The sequence below is a fragment of the Agrilus planipennis genome, unplaced genomic scaffold (assembly GCF_000699045.2).
Source record: "Agrilus planipennis isolate EAB-ADULT unplaced genomic scaffold, Apla_2.0 scaffold191, whole genome shotgun sequence".
In the NCBI taxonomy this organism is placed as follows: domain Eukaryota; kingdom Metazoa; phylum Arthropoda; class Insecta; order Coleoptera; family Buprestidae; genus Agrilus; species Agrilus planipennis.
Window position 1 is genome coordinate 420548 of NW_020438901.1, and position 20934 is coordinate 441481.

Below are 20934 nucleotides of genomic sequence, written 5' to 3' on the forward strand. Positions count from 1 at the left end.
AACAGTATTGTATGAAAATAAATAAAAGTAAAACAAAAAATACTGGCATGCAAGGGAAGAAAAAGTAGGGAAAGAGCGATTCGAAAGATAGGAGACGAAAAATTACAAGAAGTGACTTATTTTAGATATTTAGGAAGTCAGATAATTTAGGACGGAAGGAGTAGTAGCGATATAAAGCAAAGGATAGCGCAGGGTCGAGTCGTCTTCAATAAAAAGAAGTCACCTCTATTCTCGCGAACGTTTAATTTAGAAATTCGAAAAGGATTGTTAAATATATATGTTTGGAGCGCGGACCTGTACGGGTTCGAAACATGGACAGCGGGCTTGGTGCAAAAGAAAAGGTTAGAAGCGTTCGAAATGTGGTGTTACAGACGAATAATGAGGATACCGTGGATAGAGGTTAGAAATGAAGTGGTATTATAAAGAATAGGAGAACAGAGGACTCTAGGGAAGTCGATAAGCAATAGGCGAGATAGATTGGTAGGACACCTTTTCAGGCATGAAGGTCTAGTCAGAGACGTATTACAAGCAGAAACAGGAGTTAAGAGGAGTAGAGGTAGACCTAGATTAAATTACTGTTTGCAAATAGTTAAGGATGTGGGTTGTTCTAGTTTTGGGGAAATGCGAAGATTAGCTCAGGCTAGAAGAGAGTGAAGGTGCGTGTCCAACCAGTTTTAAAATTGGCGACTTTATGATGATGGTGATGATGATGATAATGATATAAAAACTTATAGATATATAGACAAACGTATAATGTTAACAATTGACTAGGAAATTGTCAAATGTGAGTGACAAGGTTTCTTCAAATTTTGGAATTATTAATTTAACAGAATAGAAAGTTATTTTTTTAGGGAAGGGGTTTTAAGATTAGCGTAATTAAAAGCTAGGTGAGTTCTGGGGTGCTCCCCCGTTTTATTCTAAGGTAAGTTACGCTACTGATTGTGGGTACATATATTTCAATGACAATATTCTGCTAATACGGTTGAACTTAATGACAAGAAAGCCTGATGTATTAGAGCACGTTCAGAAACAAATTGACCAGTGCGTATTCATGCACCGCATTAGATGGGAACATTGTACACACTAATAATTTATCATCACGGCTAACCAAAGCCTGTGCCATCGTAATGGACAAACTTAATTATTCCAATTCTCCACCATGATAGTCGCTTCATACGGGCTTATCTCTAACAGTTTACCTTCAAACCGTCCGACCAATCAATTTGCATACATTTTCGCATGTCTATGATTAAAAAAAAAATTAAACATTTTGGTATCTTGTAGAGCATTATAAATAATGGTCTATAAATCTATAAACGAAGTATAATAAATACAAACAGATTTAATTTATCATTTCATCAGTTCTTTATTTCAAAATTTATCGAGATATTTTCCTTATTATGTTGTTATATGTTCTAATAGTAAATGTTGTAAATATAATTTAAACAACATGTAGCCATTTGATTTTATTGCTTTGCCTAACTTTTTGGTGGGATAACTGTAACGTAAGATGAAATAATAGCAATATTCGTGTTAAAATCCTTGAACTGCTTCTTTTTTATGGGGTGCTACGCCTGAGCCGACTGACAAGGGCGATAAGGACATCATCTGATAACTAGATAAAAACGTTCTCTAGTTGAACAAAATACCGTATGTAGTAAATCGTCGCGAATCAGTGCTAGTAAACGGATTGTTGTAGCGTCGTGTGTGGTGCCTTAAGTAATTATACTTTTTTGGTGGGTACAAGCGTAAATAGGACCAAACTTTAGTGTTTAGGTGATTCATGTAATACAACAACTGGGAAACAGCTTGGAAAAACCAGTAAGTCGTATTGTTTAACGTTAATTTTGACTGATGCAAATACTTAAAATGATGTTAAAGATTTTAATTTATTATTATCGTTTATGGTTATAAGCAGATTCGTTAGGTGACGAAATCGGTGTTCTTTGAAAAGAGGGAATCTGTAATTTCAGATGTAATAATAATACTGCCATACCATCTACTTTTAGTAGCGGTTAATATTTTAATAATTATGAAACATCAATGTGAAATCACCCTAATTTCTTCCCACTACAGATTACCTCAAATTAATGATGAAAAAGCCAGGGGCCTTGGTTTGATTCCCTGCGAGGATGTGACAACAGCAACAAAAAAAATTTCCTCGTTAATTTGAGGTAATCTCTAATGGAATGAAATTAAGTTGACTTCACATTAATGTTTCCTAATTATTGTAATACAGTAGTAGTTCAACTATATTTTCAATTAAGAAAATTCATCAACATTTCAAAAATATAAAACAACCGAACTATCGTCGGAAAGGGTAATTTGCAAATTTTCAACTAAGTATGTTCCGTATAAAAGCTTGTTCTGATAAAGTTAATTAATCTATTATTCTATGAGATCCATTAGCGTTGATTTGAATTAGTTTGTGATCGAAATGAGATAGGTAGGCTCTATAAAAAGAATAGGCATACAGTTGTGGTGGCACAATGTACATTTCAGTTCAAACATTTGGAGTTCGACAATAGATATGAAGTAGATTTGGCTAGATGTGCGGTAGGTAATCCACAATGACGAATGATTTATGCGAATTCAGGGGATGTATTGTTTACCTCTAATTTAGATAGATAGATACAATTTAATAGCTTTTAGTGCCCGATTAAATCGGTCGTGTGTATATTTTACTATTTTTGCGTTCGCGTTTCAAAGCTGGATTATTTATGGTACCTAATGGCATCAACGTTAATTATCATAGAAACTATTGTTGCAGTAAAATAAAGCCAAACCGACGAATTAAAAACAGCTTTTACACCGGACTTAATTACACCCTTTCAAATAAATTATAACTCTATTGTTCATAATGGTTTTTCTACAAAGGGAAAAAATGAAAACGTAAACACGAGTGCTGCTTTATACAAATCAAATAACGAACTTAAGGTATAAAAAATTAGTTTTATCTATAGAAATTAGAAACGGAAGTTGTACATGCAAAGTTAAGAGTTATTAACTATTTGCGAACAGTAATCTAAATCTACCTCTACCCCTATCCCTACTAACTCCCGTTTCTGCCTCTAATATATCTCTGACTAGACCTTCATGTCTGAGAAGGTGTCCTACCAACCTATCTCGCCTATTTCTTATTGACTTCCATAGAGTTCTCTGTTCTCCTAGTCTTTCTAATACCTCTTCATTTCGAACCTCTATCCACGGTATCCTCATCATTCCGCTGTAACATCACATTTCAAATGCTTCTAACCTTTTCTTTTCCGCCTTGCCCACCGTCTATGTTTCGCATCCGTACAGCGCCGCGCTCCAAACATACACCTTTAACAATCTTTTTCAAATTTCTAAATTCTTCTTCCTGTTGAAGACGACTCGACCCTGCGATATCGTCTGTTTTATTTCAACACATTTAACAATTTCCAAATTAACCGTTCGCGAGCATAGAAGTGACTTCTTTTTATTAAAGGCGACTCGAACCTGCGCTATCCTCTGCTTTATATCCTTACTACTCCATCCGTCCTGACTGACTTATCTGACTTCCTAGATATCTAAAATCGACCACTTGTTCTAATTTTTCGTTTCCTATTCAATGTATATCTTCCATAGAGTACGTCCAAATTGGATTTATCAAAAGTGACATCACATCATTCACTTAGTTGCTCTTTCATTAACAAAAAAATAATGTCATACATATATTTGTTTTTTTTTTTGTATATTCAGTGGCATAAAATAATGTTGAAACTTACCTCAGAGCTGTTAAATCTAGCCTTGAAACTAAGGTAAAAATTGACAATTGATTTTTTGAGAAATAATGGTCTATTTCAGACATCATTTACTTTATGTTTGATTTCTGTTAATAACTTGATACCTAAACAGTTAAAGCATTATGCAGCATAAAAATTAAGTCTAAATGTTGAATGATTTCGAAGGTACAACTAATAATGCAATTTTTGTTAATTTTGGCCCCGGTTTCCCTACCCTGTTTTAGGTATCTAATAATAGTTGAAAGAAGGGGGAGATTGGGGTGTTGTGAGCGTTGGGAACGTAAAATTTTTAAAGAGATTTTGTAATGCTGTCCTAAAATGGACAGTAGTTATTTTGATGGGTTTCTTCAGGCATTTGATGCCCTTAATCTGTTAATTAGGTTAAGGTTGTTTGTCACGGTATTGAGCGTGCTCGGAGGCAGAGTTTAAAGAGTAGCCGTATCCAAAATCCGTGGTAGACAAGATCGTAAACATTTTATGTAGCATTAAAAAGGCCGAAAACGGCAGGGTTCTAATAACGTTCAGATCCCGTAAGGCAGTTGGGAGCTTTTTAGCATAAAGCAACTGGATTTCCAATTTATTTGTAAAGTAAGAGAACAAATTATAATATCCTGACTCCTGTTTGGGTAGTGGGATTGCCTGGTTTACGACGGGGCCGAATGTTCCCCATTGCGTCCCTCTCGTTCTGTAATAAGATAGATAAAACCAAAGTGTCTATAAATGAGTTAAATCGTTAGCAATAAAACCAAGCGGACTCTTAACATACGTCACGCCCCGTGCGTTTGTCGAACGGTTTTTCCTGATTAGATGCAGTTTTCTGGAAGAAAACTGCTCCAATTTCAGCTTAAACGATTTCTCGTTGCACTCCGAACCGGAAAAGGGAAAAGTAATCAAGCTTCTCTAATTTCCGACCCTACAAAAAGACAAATGCTTTAAAATAAAAGAAATTGCCCAAGCTTGATTGAAAACGGATTCGCTCCACACTCAACCAAATCTATGTATACGAGGACGGATCTGATATTTTTTAGACACTACTAAAATGGAGTTTATACAAAGCGAAAACCGAATCACGTGATCTATCATTTCAAAAGGGAGAGAACGCAATGCCAATGCAGAAGTGATTTCTCCATATAGGCAACTTTGCCATTATTTTGATATTTGTATTTGTTTTTGTGGTAAGTGTTTGGTATTGGTATTTTTCTTAAACCTGTATCCTATTTTTTGTGATAAATTAATCCATTATTTTTTTATGGCTATATCATCAAAGAACGGGCGAACGATGTCGATATCGTGGATTAGATTACAAATGAGAAGGGATTAGAAAGAATAGGAGAACAGAGAGGAAGTCTATAAGAAATAGGCGAGATAGGTTGGTAGGACACCTTCTCAGACAAGAAGGCCTCGTTAGAGACACATTAGAAGCAGAAACAGGAGTTAATAGGAGTAGAGGTATACGCAGATCAGATTACTGTTCACAAATAGTTATGGATGTGGAATATTCTAGTTTTAGGGACTTCTTAGTCTTAAAACTATTGACCTTATGATAATAATGATATCAACAATGAGATTACGTCAATATTACCTTATTATAATTAAAAATTGTAATAGTATGCAATGAAAATGGCTAAAAGATTATAAAAAAATTGTAAACTCTTTCTTCAATTTTTCTATCGATAAAACCTTTTTACATTATACATAATCACTCTGAATTAAAGACTTAAATGATGAAAATTCTGAACTTTTTTCAAGTAAATAGATATTCTTGGATTTATTAGCGAAGTAAATTAATTTTTTATATTATTACAGTTTATCATTTCATACTTCATTCTTATTTTAATAATTAATTTTAAAGTATTCTTGTGGTACTTAGTAGTTTCTTGATTTTTATCTTTGATTTTAATTACGACCAATTTTAATGATCCTGGAGCTATGTTAGCTTGTTACGTACTTATTTAGAAATTAGCTAAAGTTCCCAACCATGGAGTGCCAATAAATAGGTACAAAAATATTTATCTGAAAAAAGGAGAGTTTTCTTCATTTAAAATTTTTTTACTATTAATTCTCTTTGTTAATAAGCCGCAATGATGTTCATAGTTTATAAAAAGATCTGTCAAATCAGTGCAGTCGTGAATTGTTAAAATTTTATTTCTTTACGGCACTTACTGTAGGAAACTATTGACAGTAAAAAAAACCTTGTTGTGATGTTTATAATGTTTCTCTATTATAGCTTACTAAAAAAGAAATAATAATTAAATTGTAATTTTCAATTTTGTTTGGACTTTAATGAAGAAGGCCGAACCCATGAAGTTTCATTTAAGAGTGGACAGGAATTCAGTGAAAAGGAATAAATTTTGTTTATGTCCTTCTTAAACTACAATGTTCAAAAGGAGCCATAAAATATTCCTCCTGCTACGAATGATCACGTTTTAAAAATCCATTTCTTTGATTTATTGTGTGTCCGTTAATTTTAACAGATCGATACTTAATCCTGCATCACCGTTATAGCTCATAAATTTCAAACATAATTGAAACAGACTCAGATCGTCGTTTTCGGACACCCGTGACAAAGTTGCCCTCTCGAAAATAATTTTTAACGTTGTAGAACTATTCATTTCTCTATATTAATTACACTTTTACATGTTCATTCGTTCGGTATTTAGTGCAGACATCTGTTTGTCCAATGTAACCGGAGAATCTGATACTAATTATTACGCTCCTTCAACTAGGGGTAGATTTATCGAATAAATAACTGTAATCACTTCATTTATTAATTTTCTTGTCCTCGCCACCGGTATCATCTTGAACCAATTAAAATAGATTGTTGGTAGGCGCAGGGCGCAGGTGTACTTCTAATTCGGATTCTGGTATAAGAACACGATGGGGTGCAGTTAATTGCTTTGTTAATGACGTCAATCTTCGGCAAATAAAGTGGGACTATTGTCGAAGAAAAGAAACTACCCTTCCGGAATTGATGAACTGCTTCAACTTTCTTTACATACTTATAGCAGTTTTTTCAGCATAAATTGGAATTTCAATTGTTCAAAGTTATATATTGTTGTTATATTTCTTATTAGGTTTTACCAGCGGCTTCGCTCGCATTGATGCCCTAAGTACGTGTCAATAAAACATCATCGACGACCACATAAAACTAATTTTTTTCTATCCGTTGGGAATAGTATCTTCTGTATTCCTGAAAATGTGTGTGCAAAATTTCATGATGATCCGTTTAGCAGTTAAGGCGTTAATTTTGATTTGCCGAATCGATCCGTCTAAATTTGGAAAATTAGTGTTTTTCATCAAGGCTAAACGAGTGATGAAAATAATAAATCGAGAATTGTCATTAAGTATATCCGTTTTAAAATAATTGGGTAGAAGTCGGCAATCGCCTAGAAAATTTATCGTGTACATTTTCTGGTGTTAACAGTTCAAATTTTATATTTTTTAAAGGCACTTCAATCTGTCTCTGTTTGTCCTGTTTATGCATCCAATTTGTGAAAATCATCTCGTTCGGAATATGCTTTGCGCAAGCAATTTTCCCCAATAACATAAAAAATGGGCGTCTTGTTCTGTCAGTAGCTCCGAATGGCAGACTTTAAAATGCATCTCAGTATTTTTCAATTTATGTCGCCGTCAATATGTTTGACTCGAATTGTGGCGTCGAAGCTGCGTAAGTATACGAAAACGAGGATGGAGAGACATTTCGGGAGAAAAAGAAAAGAAAAGATAACAAAGGACGAAGTAAATGCAAAAGAAACGAACCGCGACGTAGGCAATTTTTCTTTTGAGTTATGTGCTCCATAATTTTAAACTACCCCATGCCCATATGTGAATGAAATACCACATTCTTCCGTTTCAATGTATTTACGACTTTTTACATGTCGGTAGGTAAGTTCAGTTAATGTATGCGTGATTTTGCCTTTCGAATATACTTATACAGATATATGTATAAAAAATATTCTTTAAACCTTCACTGAGATCGTTCGGTTTTAATTTACTCTTGTTCACTGTGCTTTTGGATATTTTCCTGTTGAAAGCTGATACAAAATGGGAAAACTTTCGAGTATAGATCAATCCAATGGATTTGGTAGCTTTTTACCTAACGGTTTTGAACTTTAGACGCGTTTGATATTTTTTATTGAATCCAGTCGTAAAAAAAAAAATCAGTAAACTACCATAAAAAGGGCACTTCTCCTTTGTGTGAGTAATAGCCTCGTTTTATTTATATTGAAAGTATGTCACGATCAGTTGACGGATGAGGGTGATGAACTGTACAGCTTTTGGTCCAATCGGGGAGTCCCACAGACTATTAAATCACCTTTATGTAGCTGATTGAATGACTTTAAAACGAAATCTAGGATTACATGCCTTCACAAAACGGCAAGTCGTTAGACTAGAATCGTAAAACTATTTACTGTTTTAGCTGATACTGTTTGAGTAAACAACGTTTACTTTGTTTCTGGAATAAATTAAACAAAAGGTTTTGCTAAAGCTAAACGCCTTTTAGGTATCAAAATTTTCATAGCCAAATGTCAGTTTGCTATTTTCTTTGGTTAGAAATGTATTTTTTTTATCGTTTGAATATCCTCATTTCGCATTCCTTCCAGTGAAATGCATCCTGTGAAAATTATTGATGTGAAAATAATAATAACAAAGTACTGACCGAACTGACCGTTTCTGATAGAAATTCGAGGCAATTCTTCTGAAAGTTTTCCGCTTAGGAAATATTATTTCCCTTGTTTCGCAAAAGTTGTATCGAGGGGTCTATAGCCTGCCCGTCGGAAACACCTAAAATATGATTTACAACCACACTGCATGCATACATGACCATCTCTGGACCTCCACTACTTCTGAAGAAAATAACAAATCAACATAATATATCATACATCTAATAAGGGGCTAAAACAGTCGAGAGAAATTTAGAATAACTATAATCGACTGTAAAATTTTCAAAAAACAGTGTGTGTGAATTTTTTCTATTGATTTTAAACGTTTTGATGATTACAGCATTAAGAAAAATATAATCGACTGCAAAATCTGTACAAAAAACAAACAGACAACTAAACAGACAGTTAGCGAGTTAATTTTGTAATGCCATCCAATTCTGACCTATTATCTTAAGCTTACCTCTTGCTTATCTTGAAGTTAGTTTAATTTCTACCGAATAGACAAATAGACAGACAGACAAGAAAACGAGTTAATATTTCATTGCCATCAAATTCTGAGATAATATTTAAGTCTATACCTCTCATATGGAAGTTAGTTTAAGAACATTTGCAAAATTTGTATTGAACAGACAAACAGATCAATTAAAAATTAAACAGACTGTTAATAAAACCGTGGTAAAAACATGACACAATTAGAACAAATTAAAGATTGCATTTTCGGTTTCAGTTTGCCTTAGTTTGCTTGTTAAAGGGCTTTTGTTTAGGTTTAGTAAACAAGATATATTGGAGTAGATGAGAATATCTGTGTTTTGTCTGTAACGAGCGCGGCGAGCTTTCGTGAAAAGCCCCCGAGCTTTCCTTTAATACGGGAACGAAGTTGTATATAACAGCATAACGATATCTTAGCTGCATTAAGGAAAGGCTTACCTTTAACTAATTGGTATCTGAGCCGTCTCAGGTCTTGTTTATAATTACATCGTATTACAACATCAAACGGCACTTACTTCGTTTAAGAAATAGTTTTTTGTAAAATATTAAATTTATTAAATTTTGACAGCTTTTTTGCTTGCACGTGTTTTGGCGCGTCTTCGATTTTTGCCTTTTCCAAAAAAATGGATCAATGAATCTGTATCAAGTTTTGTGTGAAAAACAAAATTAAGTGCGCGGATACATTCCAAATGTTGACTGTGGCATGTGGTGAAGCTACCTTGGACCGAAGCAGCGTTTATCGGTGGTACAAAATGTTCTCAGAGGGCCGAGAAGATGTGAATGCCCGNGCATAAAATAATGTTGAAACTTACCTCAGAGCTGTTAAATCTAGCCTTGAAACTAAGGTAAAAATTGACAATTGATTTTTTGAGAAATAATGGTCTATTTCAGACATCATTTACTTTATGTTTGATTTCTGTTAATAACTTGATACCTAAACAGTTAAAGCATTATGCAGCATAAAAATTAAGTCTAAATGTTGAATGATTTCGAAGGTACAACTAATAATGCAATTTTTGTTAATTTTGGCCCCGGTTTCCCTACCCTGTTTTAGGTATCTAATAATAGTTGAAAGAAGGGGGAGATTGGGGTGTTGTGAGCGTTGGGAACGTAAAATTTTTAAAGAGATTTTGTAATGCTGTCCTAAAATGGACAGTAGTTATTTTGATGGGTTTCTTCAGGCATTTGATGCCCTTAATCTGTTAATTAGGTTAAGGTTGTTTGTCACGGTATTGAGCGTGCTCGGAGGCAGAGTTTAAAGAGTAGCCGTATCCAAAATCCGTGGTAGACAAGATCGTAAACATTTTATGTAGCATTAAAAAGGCCGAAAACGGCAGGGTTCTAATAACGTTCAGATCCCGTAAGGCAGTTGGGAGCTTTTTAGCATAAAGCAACTGGATTTCCAATTTATTTGTAAAGTAAGAGAACAAATTATAATATCCTGACTCCTGTTTGGGTAGTGGGATTGCCTGGTTTACGACGGGGCCGAATGTTCCCCATTGCGTCCCTCTCGTTCTGTAATAAGATAGATAAAACCAAAGTGTCTATAAATGAGTTAAATCGTTAGCAATAAAACCAAGCGGACTCTTAACATACGTCACGCCCCGTGCGTTTGTCGAACGGTTTTTCCTGATTAGATGCAGTTTTCTGGAAGAAAACTGCTCCAATTTCAGCTTAAACGATTTCTCGTTGCACTCCGAACCGGAAAAGGGAAAAGTAATCAAGCTTCTCTAATTTCCGACCCTACAAAAAGACAAATGCTTTAAAATAAAAGAAATTGCCCAAGCTTGATTGAAAACGGATTCGCTCCACACTCAACCAAATCTATGTATACGAGGACGGATCTGATATTTTTTAGACACTACTAAAATGGAGTTTATACAAAGCGAAAACCGAATCACGTGATCTATCATTTCAAAAGGGAGAGAACGCAATGCCAATGCAGAAGTGATTTCTCCATATAGGCAACTTTGCCATTATTTTGATATTTGTATTTGTTTTTGTGGTAAGTGTTTGGTATTGGTATTTTTCTTAAACCTGTATCCTATTTTTTGTGATAAATTAATCCATTATTTTTTTATGGCTATATCATCAAAGAACGGGCGAACGATGTCGATATCGTGGATTAGATTACAAATGAGAAGGGATTAGAAAGAATAGGAGAACAGAGAGGAAGTCTATAAGAAATAGGCGAGATAGGTTGGTAGGACACCTTCTCAGACAAGAAGGCCTCGTTAGAGACACATTAGAAGCAGAAACAGGAGTTAATAGGAGTAGAGGTATACGCAGATCAGATTACTGTTCACAAATAGTTATGGATGTGGAATATTCTAGTTTTAGGGACTTCTTAGTCTTAAAACTATTGACCTTATGATAATAATGATATCAACAATGAGATTACGTCAATATTACCTTATTATAATTAAAAATTGTAATAGTATGCAATGAAAATGGCTAAAAGATTATAAAAAAATTGTAAACTCTTTCTTCAATTTTTCTATCGATAAAACCTTTTTACATTATACATAATCACTCTGAATTAAAGACTTAAATGATGAAAATTCTGAACTTTTTTCAAGTAAATAGATATTCTTGGATTTATTAGCGAAGTAAATTAATTTTTTATATTATTACAGTTTATCATTTCATACTTCATTCTTATTTTAATAATTAATTTTAAAGTATTCTTGTGGTACTTAGTAGTTTCTTGATTTTTATCTTTGATTTTAATTACGACCAATTTTAATGATCCTGGAGCTATGTTAGCTTGTTACGTACTTATTTAGAAATTAGCTAAAGTTCCCAACCATGGAGTGCCAATAAATAGGTACAAAAATATTTATCTGAAAAAAGGAGAGTTTTCTTCATTTAAAATTTTTTTACTATTAATTCTCTTTGTTAATAAGCCGCAATGATGTTCATAGTTTATAAAAAGATCTGTCAAATCAGTGCAGTCGTGAATTGTTAAAATTTTATTTCTTTACGGCACTTACTGTAGGAAACTATTGACAGTAAAAAAAACCTTGTTGTGATGTTTATAATGTTTCTCTATTATAGCTTACTAAAAAAGAAATAATAATTAAATTGTAATTTTCAATTTTGTTTGGACTTTAATGAAGAAGGCCGAACCCATGAAGTTTCATTTAAGAGTGGACAGGAATTCAGTGAAAAGGAATAAATTTTGTTTATGTCCTTCTTAAACTACAATGTTCAAAAGGAGCCATAAAATATTCCTCCTGCTACGAATGATCACGTTTTAAAAATCCATTTCTTTGATTTATTGTGTGTCCGTTAATTTTAACAGATCGATACTTAATCCTGCATCACCGTTATAGCTCATAAATTTCAAACATAATTGAAACAGACTCAGATCGTCGTTTTCGGACACCCGTGACAAAGTTGCCCTCTCGAAAATAATTTTTAACGTTGTAGAACTATTCATTTCTCTATATTAATTACACTTTTACATGTTCATTCGTTCGGTATTTAGTGCAGACATCTGTTTGTCCAATGTAACCGGAGAATCTGATACTAATTATTACGCTCCTTCAACTAGGGGTAGATTTATCGAATAAATAACTGTAATCACTTCATTTATTAATTTTCTTGTCCTCGCCACCGGTATCATCTTGAACCAATTAAAATAGATTGTTGGTAGGCGCAGGGCGCAGGTGTACTTCTAATTCGGATTCTGGTATAAGAACACGATGGGGTGCAGTTAATTGCTTTGTTAATGACGTCAATCTTCGGCAAATAAAGTGGGACTATTGTCGAAGAAAAGAAACTACCCTTCCGGAATTGATGAACTGCTTCAACTTTCTTTACATACTTATAGCAGTTTTTTCAGCATAAATTGGAATTTCAATTGTTCAAAGTTATATATTGTTGTTATATTTCTTATTAGGTTTTACCAGCGGCTTCGCTCGCATTGATGCCCTAAGTACGTGTCAATAAAACATCATCGACGACCACATAAAACTAATTTTTTTCTATCCGTTGGGAATAGTATCTTCTGTATTCCTGAAAATGTGTGTGCAAAATTTCATGATGATCCGTTTAGCAGTTAAGGCGTTAATTTTGATTTGCCGAATCGATCCGTCTAAATTTGGAAAATTAGTGTTTTTCATCAAGGCTAAACGAGTGATGAAAATAATAAATCGAGAATTGTCATTAAGTATATCCGTTTTAAAATAATTGGGTAGAAGTCGGCAATCGCCTAGAAAATTTATCGTGTACATTTTCTGGTGTTAACAGTTCAAATTTTATATTTTTTAAAGGCACTTCAATCTGTCTCTGTTTGTCCTGTTTATGCATCCAATTTGTGAAAATCATCTCGTTCGGAATATGCTTTGCGCAAGCAATTTTCCCCAATAACATAAAAAATGGGCGTCTTGTTCTGTCAGTAGCTCCGAATGGCAGACTTTAAAATGCATCTCAGTATTTTTCAATTTATGTCGCCGTCAATATGTTTGACTCGAATTGTGGCGTCGAAGCTGCGTAAGTATACGAAAACGAGGATGGAGAGACATTTCGGGAGAAAAAGAAAAGAAAAGATAACAAAGGACGAAGTAAATGCAAAAGAAACGAACCGCGACGTAGGCAATTTTTCTTTTGAGTTATGTGCTCCATAATTTTAAACTACCCCATGCCCATATGTGAATGAAATACCACATTCTTCCGTTTCAATGTATTTACGACTTTTTACATGTCGGTAGGTAAGTTCAGTTAATGTATGCGTGATTTTGCCTTTCGAATATACTTATACAGATATATGTATAAAAAATATTCTTTAAACCTTCACTGAGATCGTTCGGTTTTAATTTACTCTTGTTCACTGTGCTTTTGGATATTTTCCTGTTGAAAGCTGATACAAAATGGGAAAACTTTCGAGTATAGATCAATCCAATGGATTTGGTAGCTTTTTACCTAACGGTTTTGAACTTTAGACGCGTTTGATATTTTTTATTGAATCCAGTCGTAAAAAAAAAAATCAGTAAACTACCATAAAAAGGGCACTTCTCCTTTGTGTGAGTAATAGCCTCGTTTTATTTATATTGAAAGTATGTCACGATCAGTTGACGGATGAGGGTGATGAACTGTACAGCTTTTGGTCCAATCGGGGAGTCCCACAGACTATTAAATCACCTTTATGTAGCTGATTGAATGACTTTAAAACGAAATCTAGGATTACATGCCTTCACAAAACGGCAAGTCGTTAGACTAGAATCGTAAAACTATTTACTGTTTTAGCTGATACTGTTTGAGTAAACAACGTTTACTTTGTTTCTGGAATAAATTAAACAAAAGGTTTTGCTAAAGCTAAACGCCTTTTAGGTATCAAAATTTTCATAGCCAAATGTCAGTTTGCTATTTTCTTTGGTTAGAAATGTATTTTTTTTATCGTTTGAATATCCTCATTTCGCATTCCTTCCAGTGAAATGCATCCTGTGAAAATTATTGATGTGAAAATAATAATAACAAAGTACTGACCGAACTGACCGTTTCTGATAGAAATTCGAGGCAATTCTTCTGAAAGTTTTCCGCTTAGGAAATATTATTTCCCTTGTTTCGCAAAAGTTGTATCGAGGGGTCTATAGCCTGCCCGTCGGAAACACCTAAAATATGATTTACAACCACACTGCATGCATACATGACCATCTCTGGACCTCCACTACTTCTGAAGAAAATAACAAATCAACATAATATATCATACATCTAATAAGGGGCTAAAACAGTCGAGAGAAATTTAGAATAACTATTTCTCATTTATTATCGTGTGTGTGAATTTTTCTATTGATTTTAAACGTTTTGATGATTACAGCATTAAGAAAAATATAATCGACTGTAAAATTTGTACAAAAAACAGTCGAGAGAAATTTAGAATAACTATTTCTCATTTATTATTGTGTGTGTGAATTTTTTCTATTGATTTTAAACGTTTTGATGATTACAGCATTAAGAAAAATATAATCGACTGCAAAATCTGTACAAAAAACAAACAGACAACTAAACAGACAGTTAGCGAGTTAATTTTGTAATGCCATCCAATTCTGACCTATTATCTTAAGCTTACCTCTTGCTTATCTTGAAGTTAGTTTAATTTCTACCGAATAGACAAATAGACAGACAGACAAGAAAACGAGTTAATATTTCATTGCCATCAAATTCTGAGATAATATTTAAGTCTATACCTCTCATATGGAAGTTAGTTTAAGAACATTTGCAAAATTTGTATTGAACAGACAAACAGATCAATTAAAAATTAAACAGACTGTTAATAAAACCGTGGTAAAAACATGACACAATTAGAACAAATTAAAGATTGCATTTTCGGTTTCAGTTTGCCTTAGTTTGCTTGTTAAAGGGCTTTTGTTTAGGTTTAGTAAACAAGATATATTGGAGTAGATGAGAATATCTGTGTTTTGTCTGTAACGAGCGCGGCGAGCTTTCGTGAAAAGCCCCCGAGCTTTCCTTTAATACGGGAACGAAGTTGTATATAACAGCATAACGATATCTTAGCTGCATTAAGGAAAGGCTTACCTTTAACTAATTGGTATCTGAGCCGTCTCAGGTCTTGTTTATAATTACATCGTATTACAACATCAAACGGCACTTACTTCGTTTAAGAAATAGTTTTTTGTAAAATATTAAATTTATTAAATTTTGACAGCTTTTTTGCTTGCACGTGTTTTGGCGCGTCTTCGATTTTTGCCTTTTCCAAAAAAATGGATCAATGAATCTGTATCAAGTTTTGTGTGAAAAACAAAATTAAGTGCGCGGATACATTCCAAATGTTGACTGTGGCATGTGGTGAAGCTACCTTGGACCGAAGCAGCGTTTATCGGTGGTACAAAATGTTCTCAGAGGGCCGAGAAGATGTGAATGCCCGAACACGTCAATAACAGGCGAAAATATTGATGAAGTGAAGAAAATAGTATTGGCCAATCTTCGAATCACCTTTAGAGAAGTTGCTGAGGACCTAAATATATCGATTGGCTCCTGATTTTCTTTTACAAATGATTTGGGCATGAGACGGGTCGCCGCGAAATTTATACCAAAATTGCTCAATTTCGACCAAAAACAGCATCGCATTAACATTGCTAAGGAGCTGTTGGACCCAAATTTGCTCCAGAGGGTCATAACTGGTGTGGAATCATGGGATTATAGTTATGGCGTGGAAACCAAAGCTCAATCATCCAATGGAAGCTGTCGCACGAGCCAGGTCCGAAAAAAGCGTGCTAAGTTAGGCCGAATGTAAAGTTTTCTTCGATTGCAAAGGTGTGGTGCATTATGAGTTCTTGCCACAGGGCCGAATGGTCAATAAGGAATATTACCTGCAAGTTATGTGCAATTTGCGCGAAGTAATTTGCCAGAAACGCCTGGATTTGTGGAAGAACAGAAATTAGTTTTCGCATCATGATGACGCCCCTGCTCACACATCGTTGCTTTTTGGTCAAAAACAACACTAATAATGTCGCAGTCACCGTATTCCCCAGATTTGACCATCTGTGACTTTTCTTGTTACCGAAACTGAAGAGGCCTATGATACGCATAGGAGGAGATAAAGACGGCATCGAAGGACGAGCTGAACATGATCAGAAAAAATGATTTTTTGAAGTACTTCGAGGATTGGAAAAAACGTTGGCACAAGTGTATAATTTCTGGTGGCGATTGCTTTGAATATGACAAAATAAATATTCAGGAATAAATAAATAATTTCTGGAAAAACACAAAATTCGCGATACCTTTTGAACACACTGTGGTATTTTGTCTTGTCGGCGGATTGTTCGGTTTTATTAAATGATATTGCGTTTGCCGTTGAGTTAAAAAATAAACGAAAAATAAAGCCGTGCGGGTAATTTGGGTTATAGGGCTTTTATATTGCAGCCAGGTTATCAGTTTGCTTCTGTGTCCAAAGGGCAATATCCACACTCATCTTATCATTAAATGGCAGCAATAGACAGAGCGGTACTTAACTGCGTAATTAAACTTTCGAATTGTTATGCCCGTGAAGATAACGTTCGGCAATCCAATTCGTACATTTCGGTTTATGATCAAATACAATTTATTCGAATGGCCAGTCTCTCGCGCTGGTATTTAATTGAAACACGGACGGTCAGCGGAGCCCTAAAACTATGCTCTATTAAAGTCCAGGACCTTTTCACTATAGCATGCCTATCCTTCCGTCCCGATTTACCCCGATTTATTACAATCGTAAACTGCAACTGTATGTAATTTACTCTTTGTCCACGAAAAAGAAACAATCGCTATTTTGAATATCTTAACAAAAATAATCGTTACAAAAAAAAAGTCTTACTTGTTTGCATTGTTTTCTTTTTTCAATCGAAAATGCTGTTGAATGTTCCGGAAATAAAGTGTGATTACAGTAATTTTATTATTACTTGTTTAGTGCGTTTATAACAGAGTACCTATAAATAAATATAACTAAAATTATACGTTTTGAAAGCCACTAAACCATGAAGAAAATTGTACACCTAAACGAAATCGTTAAATTTCCTTATTCGTGCACTTCGGTAAATTGATGGAAATAACGCTGAAGCAAATATACGTTCTCTCTATTTTCGTATTTCTAACTATCATCAAGGGCATTGACGGGCAGGATCGAGGGTTTCTTTATTCTGTGGACATATTTACATATATTTGCATTTACTGATCGCTACCCATTTATTAACAAAGTTCGGGCATGTCCCCAAAAGATTATTCTGTCATTCGGTCAAGCTCACATAACTCACGACGCTTTTTCGGTCAGCGTTCCAGCTGACAGACGAAAATCACCCCATAAGGTAAACTCACGCATCCATCAATTCTCACAACACTTCAGTTGAGACCTACTTTATCCCACGGAATTTTTTCAGAGCACAAAGTTATCGAACATTTTATTAAAAAACAAACATACGTAAAACCCTTTTTTTTCTTAAGAAAATTATTATTCAAAATTTCAGCTTAAACCTCGAAAACCTAATTCTTCTATTTTTAATAAATTCATATTGTGTTTCCGATAAGAGTTTACAATTATTTATCTATAATATAATGTTGTAAACTTTCAGCATGTGCACCTAAGTGCAAAACGAACAATCTCCTGGAAATCCGTCAACCAGAAATTGGAACATTTAATAAAGCAAGCTTTCAAATACTTGTTGAAAGAGGCTATTAAATTGTATGAGCGAGCTTTATAAGCATATTCCTATGTTATCATGTACCGTTTTCAACCGAACTTCTTTACAGAGAAACCTAAACGTTGTCGCCATATAAATACACCACTTTTCATTTGAACGGGACTTTAAGTAATAACTTTAAATGCATAACTACGTCGGATACGCAAGCAGTAAATTTTAGTGGCAGTTTAACACACATTCATACATTGCAACTGAATTGGTTCTAATAATAAGAGTTTTAAAAGTACCAACAAAAATTGCGAAATTAGTACCATCGCTCAAAGTGCTTTTTGATTAAAAATTAAATTTATATATATATAGGTTCGTTGTATGTTATAGTTTGCTTGATAATCCGCGGTCTTATTTTCGTCGCTTTGGTAAATGTAAGATGACATGTTAAGTGCATGCGTTAAGTTATAATCACGACGATTAACGTGAATTTTTTTGCATCTGAGCGCTATATAACTGCAACAGAAGGCCAATTAAAAGTTGCATACAAATATTTATGTCAACCAACTTACGGCTTGCTTTCCTTTCATAATCTTCTCTGAGGCTTTCTCACTAAATGTGCGCTCCCGACCATTTTCAATTTTCAAAAATTCTACATTCTACTTTCTGGATAATTTGATTATATCTATATCTAAGATGACAGCTTTCATATAGAATAATATTACACAAATTATATTGTGTCAATTTGATTAAATTACTGTGGAAGTTAGGCCACTGGGGTTTACATTTAAATTTTCAAAATGATAAGTTGGTTTAAAAAACATTCAAATCCAAATAGACATTAATACTCAGTAAATTTATTTAAAATAGGAAATATAAATAGATATTTGCACTTTAAACAGGGATATATATATAGTTTACGTTTTAGTCATATTTATTATACGGAAAGATATTTTTCTCTGACAAAAAAAAGTTTTCGAGACCACTGATCTCTATTAAGCTCAAAATAGAAAACAACCTGGTTTTAATATTCTATAATTTTGCAAAAAATTATACCTGTAATGCTTTTTCGTCGAGGGAAACTATGGAATTAGGTAGTATGTCAGAAATTTGATAAATAATTATTGTTTAAGTAAGAATACCAATGGTTAAGAAATTTATAGCAAATGTAATAATTATTTGGAACATGGATATTTTAATTAAGTTTATAAGCAAGGTATTTATTGCGAAGGAATATTCAGGATCACATACGGTTTTGGAACTTGTTGGATTTTGTTCGAAACGTTCGGCGAAGTTTTTCGAAAGATGTGCCCATATCAATTAGTATAAACAGAACTTGTTTATCGGGCTGGTAATGTTGGTTAGTAGGGCATAATGTAATAATATATACAGCAGTTTGTTACTACATGAAAGATAATGTACATCGTCGAATGACGCGTGCTGCACCGAGCGTGAATTTTGTTTTCACGCCTTAATAACTTGGAAATGTATGTGATTTGTCGGGACGTAGCGGTGAAAAGAAGTCGCGTACTGTTATCAAACATTCATTCGTTGTCCTATACTAACCGAAACAGTTTCAAAACTGGTTTCGATTTTTCTCTTGAATCCGTTAAAACTTCTTCCTTCCATAATATTCAAAACCATGATCGGGGTATTTTCTTCGATTCCAGCAATGCGGCTTCAAGTTTTAGTGACTTTAATGTTATCAGTTTATTTGTGTTCGTCTGAAGAAGAAGACAGTGCAAATTATCTTCAAAATGCTATTAGGGATCTCAGTAGTGCTACCAGGAAACAAAACCCAGTACAAGTTCTCATCGAGCAAAATAAGGAATCGCATTTTGAAGATAACTCAAACGCCGAAAATCGAGTCGGAGTTCACGAAAATCAGATTCCTCCACTTTCCTTAACAAAGGGTGAACTAATGGCAATTTATGAAGCTGCCGCATCTAACGGTGGAAAGATTTTGAATTCTCCACCACAATTTACTCAGAAACCATCGAAACACTCCGACGAAGAAGAATACTATTACTATTACATTCCACTTAAGAGTTTTGTTTCATCTCACGTCGAAACATCTAAAGTAAGTTCGCACTACAATTTTTACGAAGACGCGAAATAGAAAATTAACTGTAGTATCTTTTTTTGCTTATCTAAGGGATCAACCTACTCTGACGGGTATAATTCGGAATCCTATTACTACCCAGGAACAAAAACTTCAACCCCAAACGCGTTATACAATTACCATACTCATAATCATCAGGTAAATTTTAATTTAATTACTTTAAATTTAAAAAAAAAAACATCGTTTCTATCTGTTGTAAAGGTAAACGTAAAAGTAGAAGAAATAAAGTCGGTATCAGAAAAGAAGAAATCACTTCAACCTTTGTTTATGGCAATATCAGGGTTTATAGGAATGGCGGCTATGATTATAATAAGCATTTTGTGTTTGCCAAAATTTGGAAAAATTAAATTTAGAAGTGAACTGGACGACGTTAGTGGCATGTCTCGTGTTGCTCTGCAAGTGTTAGATGGCGAGGACTGTACAGAAAGGTTTAAGTGCGAAATTGGAAAAGCTGCTTATACCTTCAGTTTGCACAATAACAGGTTTACTAAGTAAGTCACTATTTGTTTATGCAGAACTCTTTTGACAACAGTTTGTTATGTATAAATTTTTCTTTCAGATTATTAAAAAGGCTACTTCCTAAATATTTCGGTAACCAAATAAACAAAATCGGAAAATATGCCCAAAAAAAGGCTAAATGTTCGGCAATACCATGTCAGAAACGATAGTTAATTTTGTAGATATACTTAGAATCTATGATTTGTGATAGTTCAGCCAGTGTTTTTTATTTGCTTCTTATTTATTTATTTATTTATTTAACCAATCTA

At 34.0% G+C, this 20934-nt stretch overlaps 2 protein-coding genes across 3 annotated transcripts in view; both read left to right on the forward strand.

Annotated features, from left to right (window-relative positions):
• Positions 1–1666: 1666 nt before the first annotated feature.
• LOC108740917 (small conductance calcium-activated potassium channel protein) overlaps positions 1667–20934 on the forward strand; it is a 158427-nt gene continuing 139159 nt past the window's right edge. For both annotated transcript variants that reach the window (XM_018475448.2, XM_018475453.1), the window contains exon 1: positions 1667–1821. The gene's annotated coding sequence lies outside the window, so the exon portion shown is untranslated. The remainder of the gene's footprint in view (positions 1822–20934) is intronic.
• On the forward strand, positions 19564–20886 carry LOC108740920. The gene is made up of 4 exons (XM_018475458.2): positions 19564–20125; positions 20201–20305; positions 20369–20658; positions 20727–20886. The coding sequence occupies exons 1-4, from the start codon at positions 19688–19690 to the stop codon at positions 20833–20835; spliced, it is 942 nt and encodes a 313-aa protein (XP_018330960.1). The 5' UTR covers positions 19564–19687; the 3' UTR covers positions 20836–20886.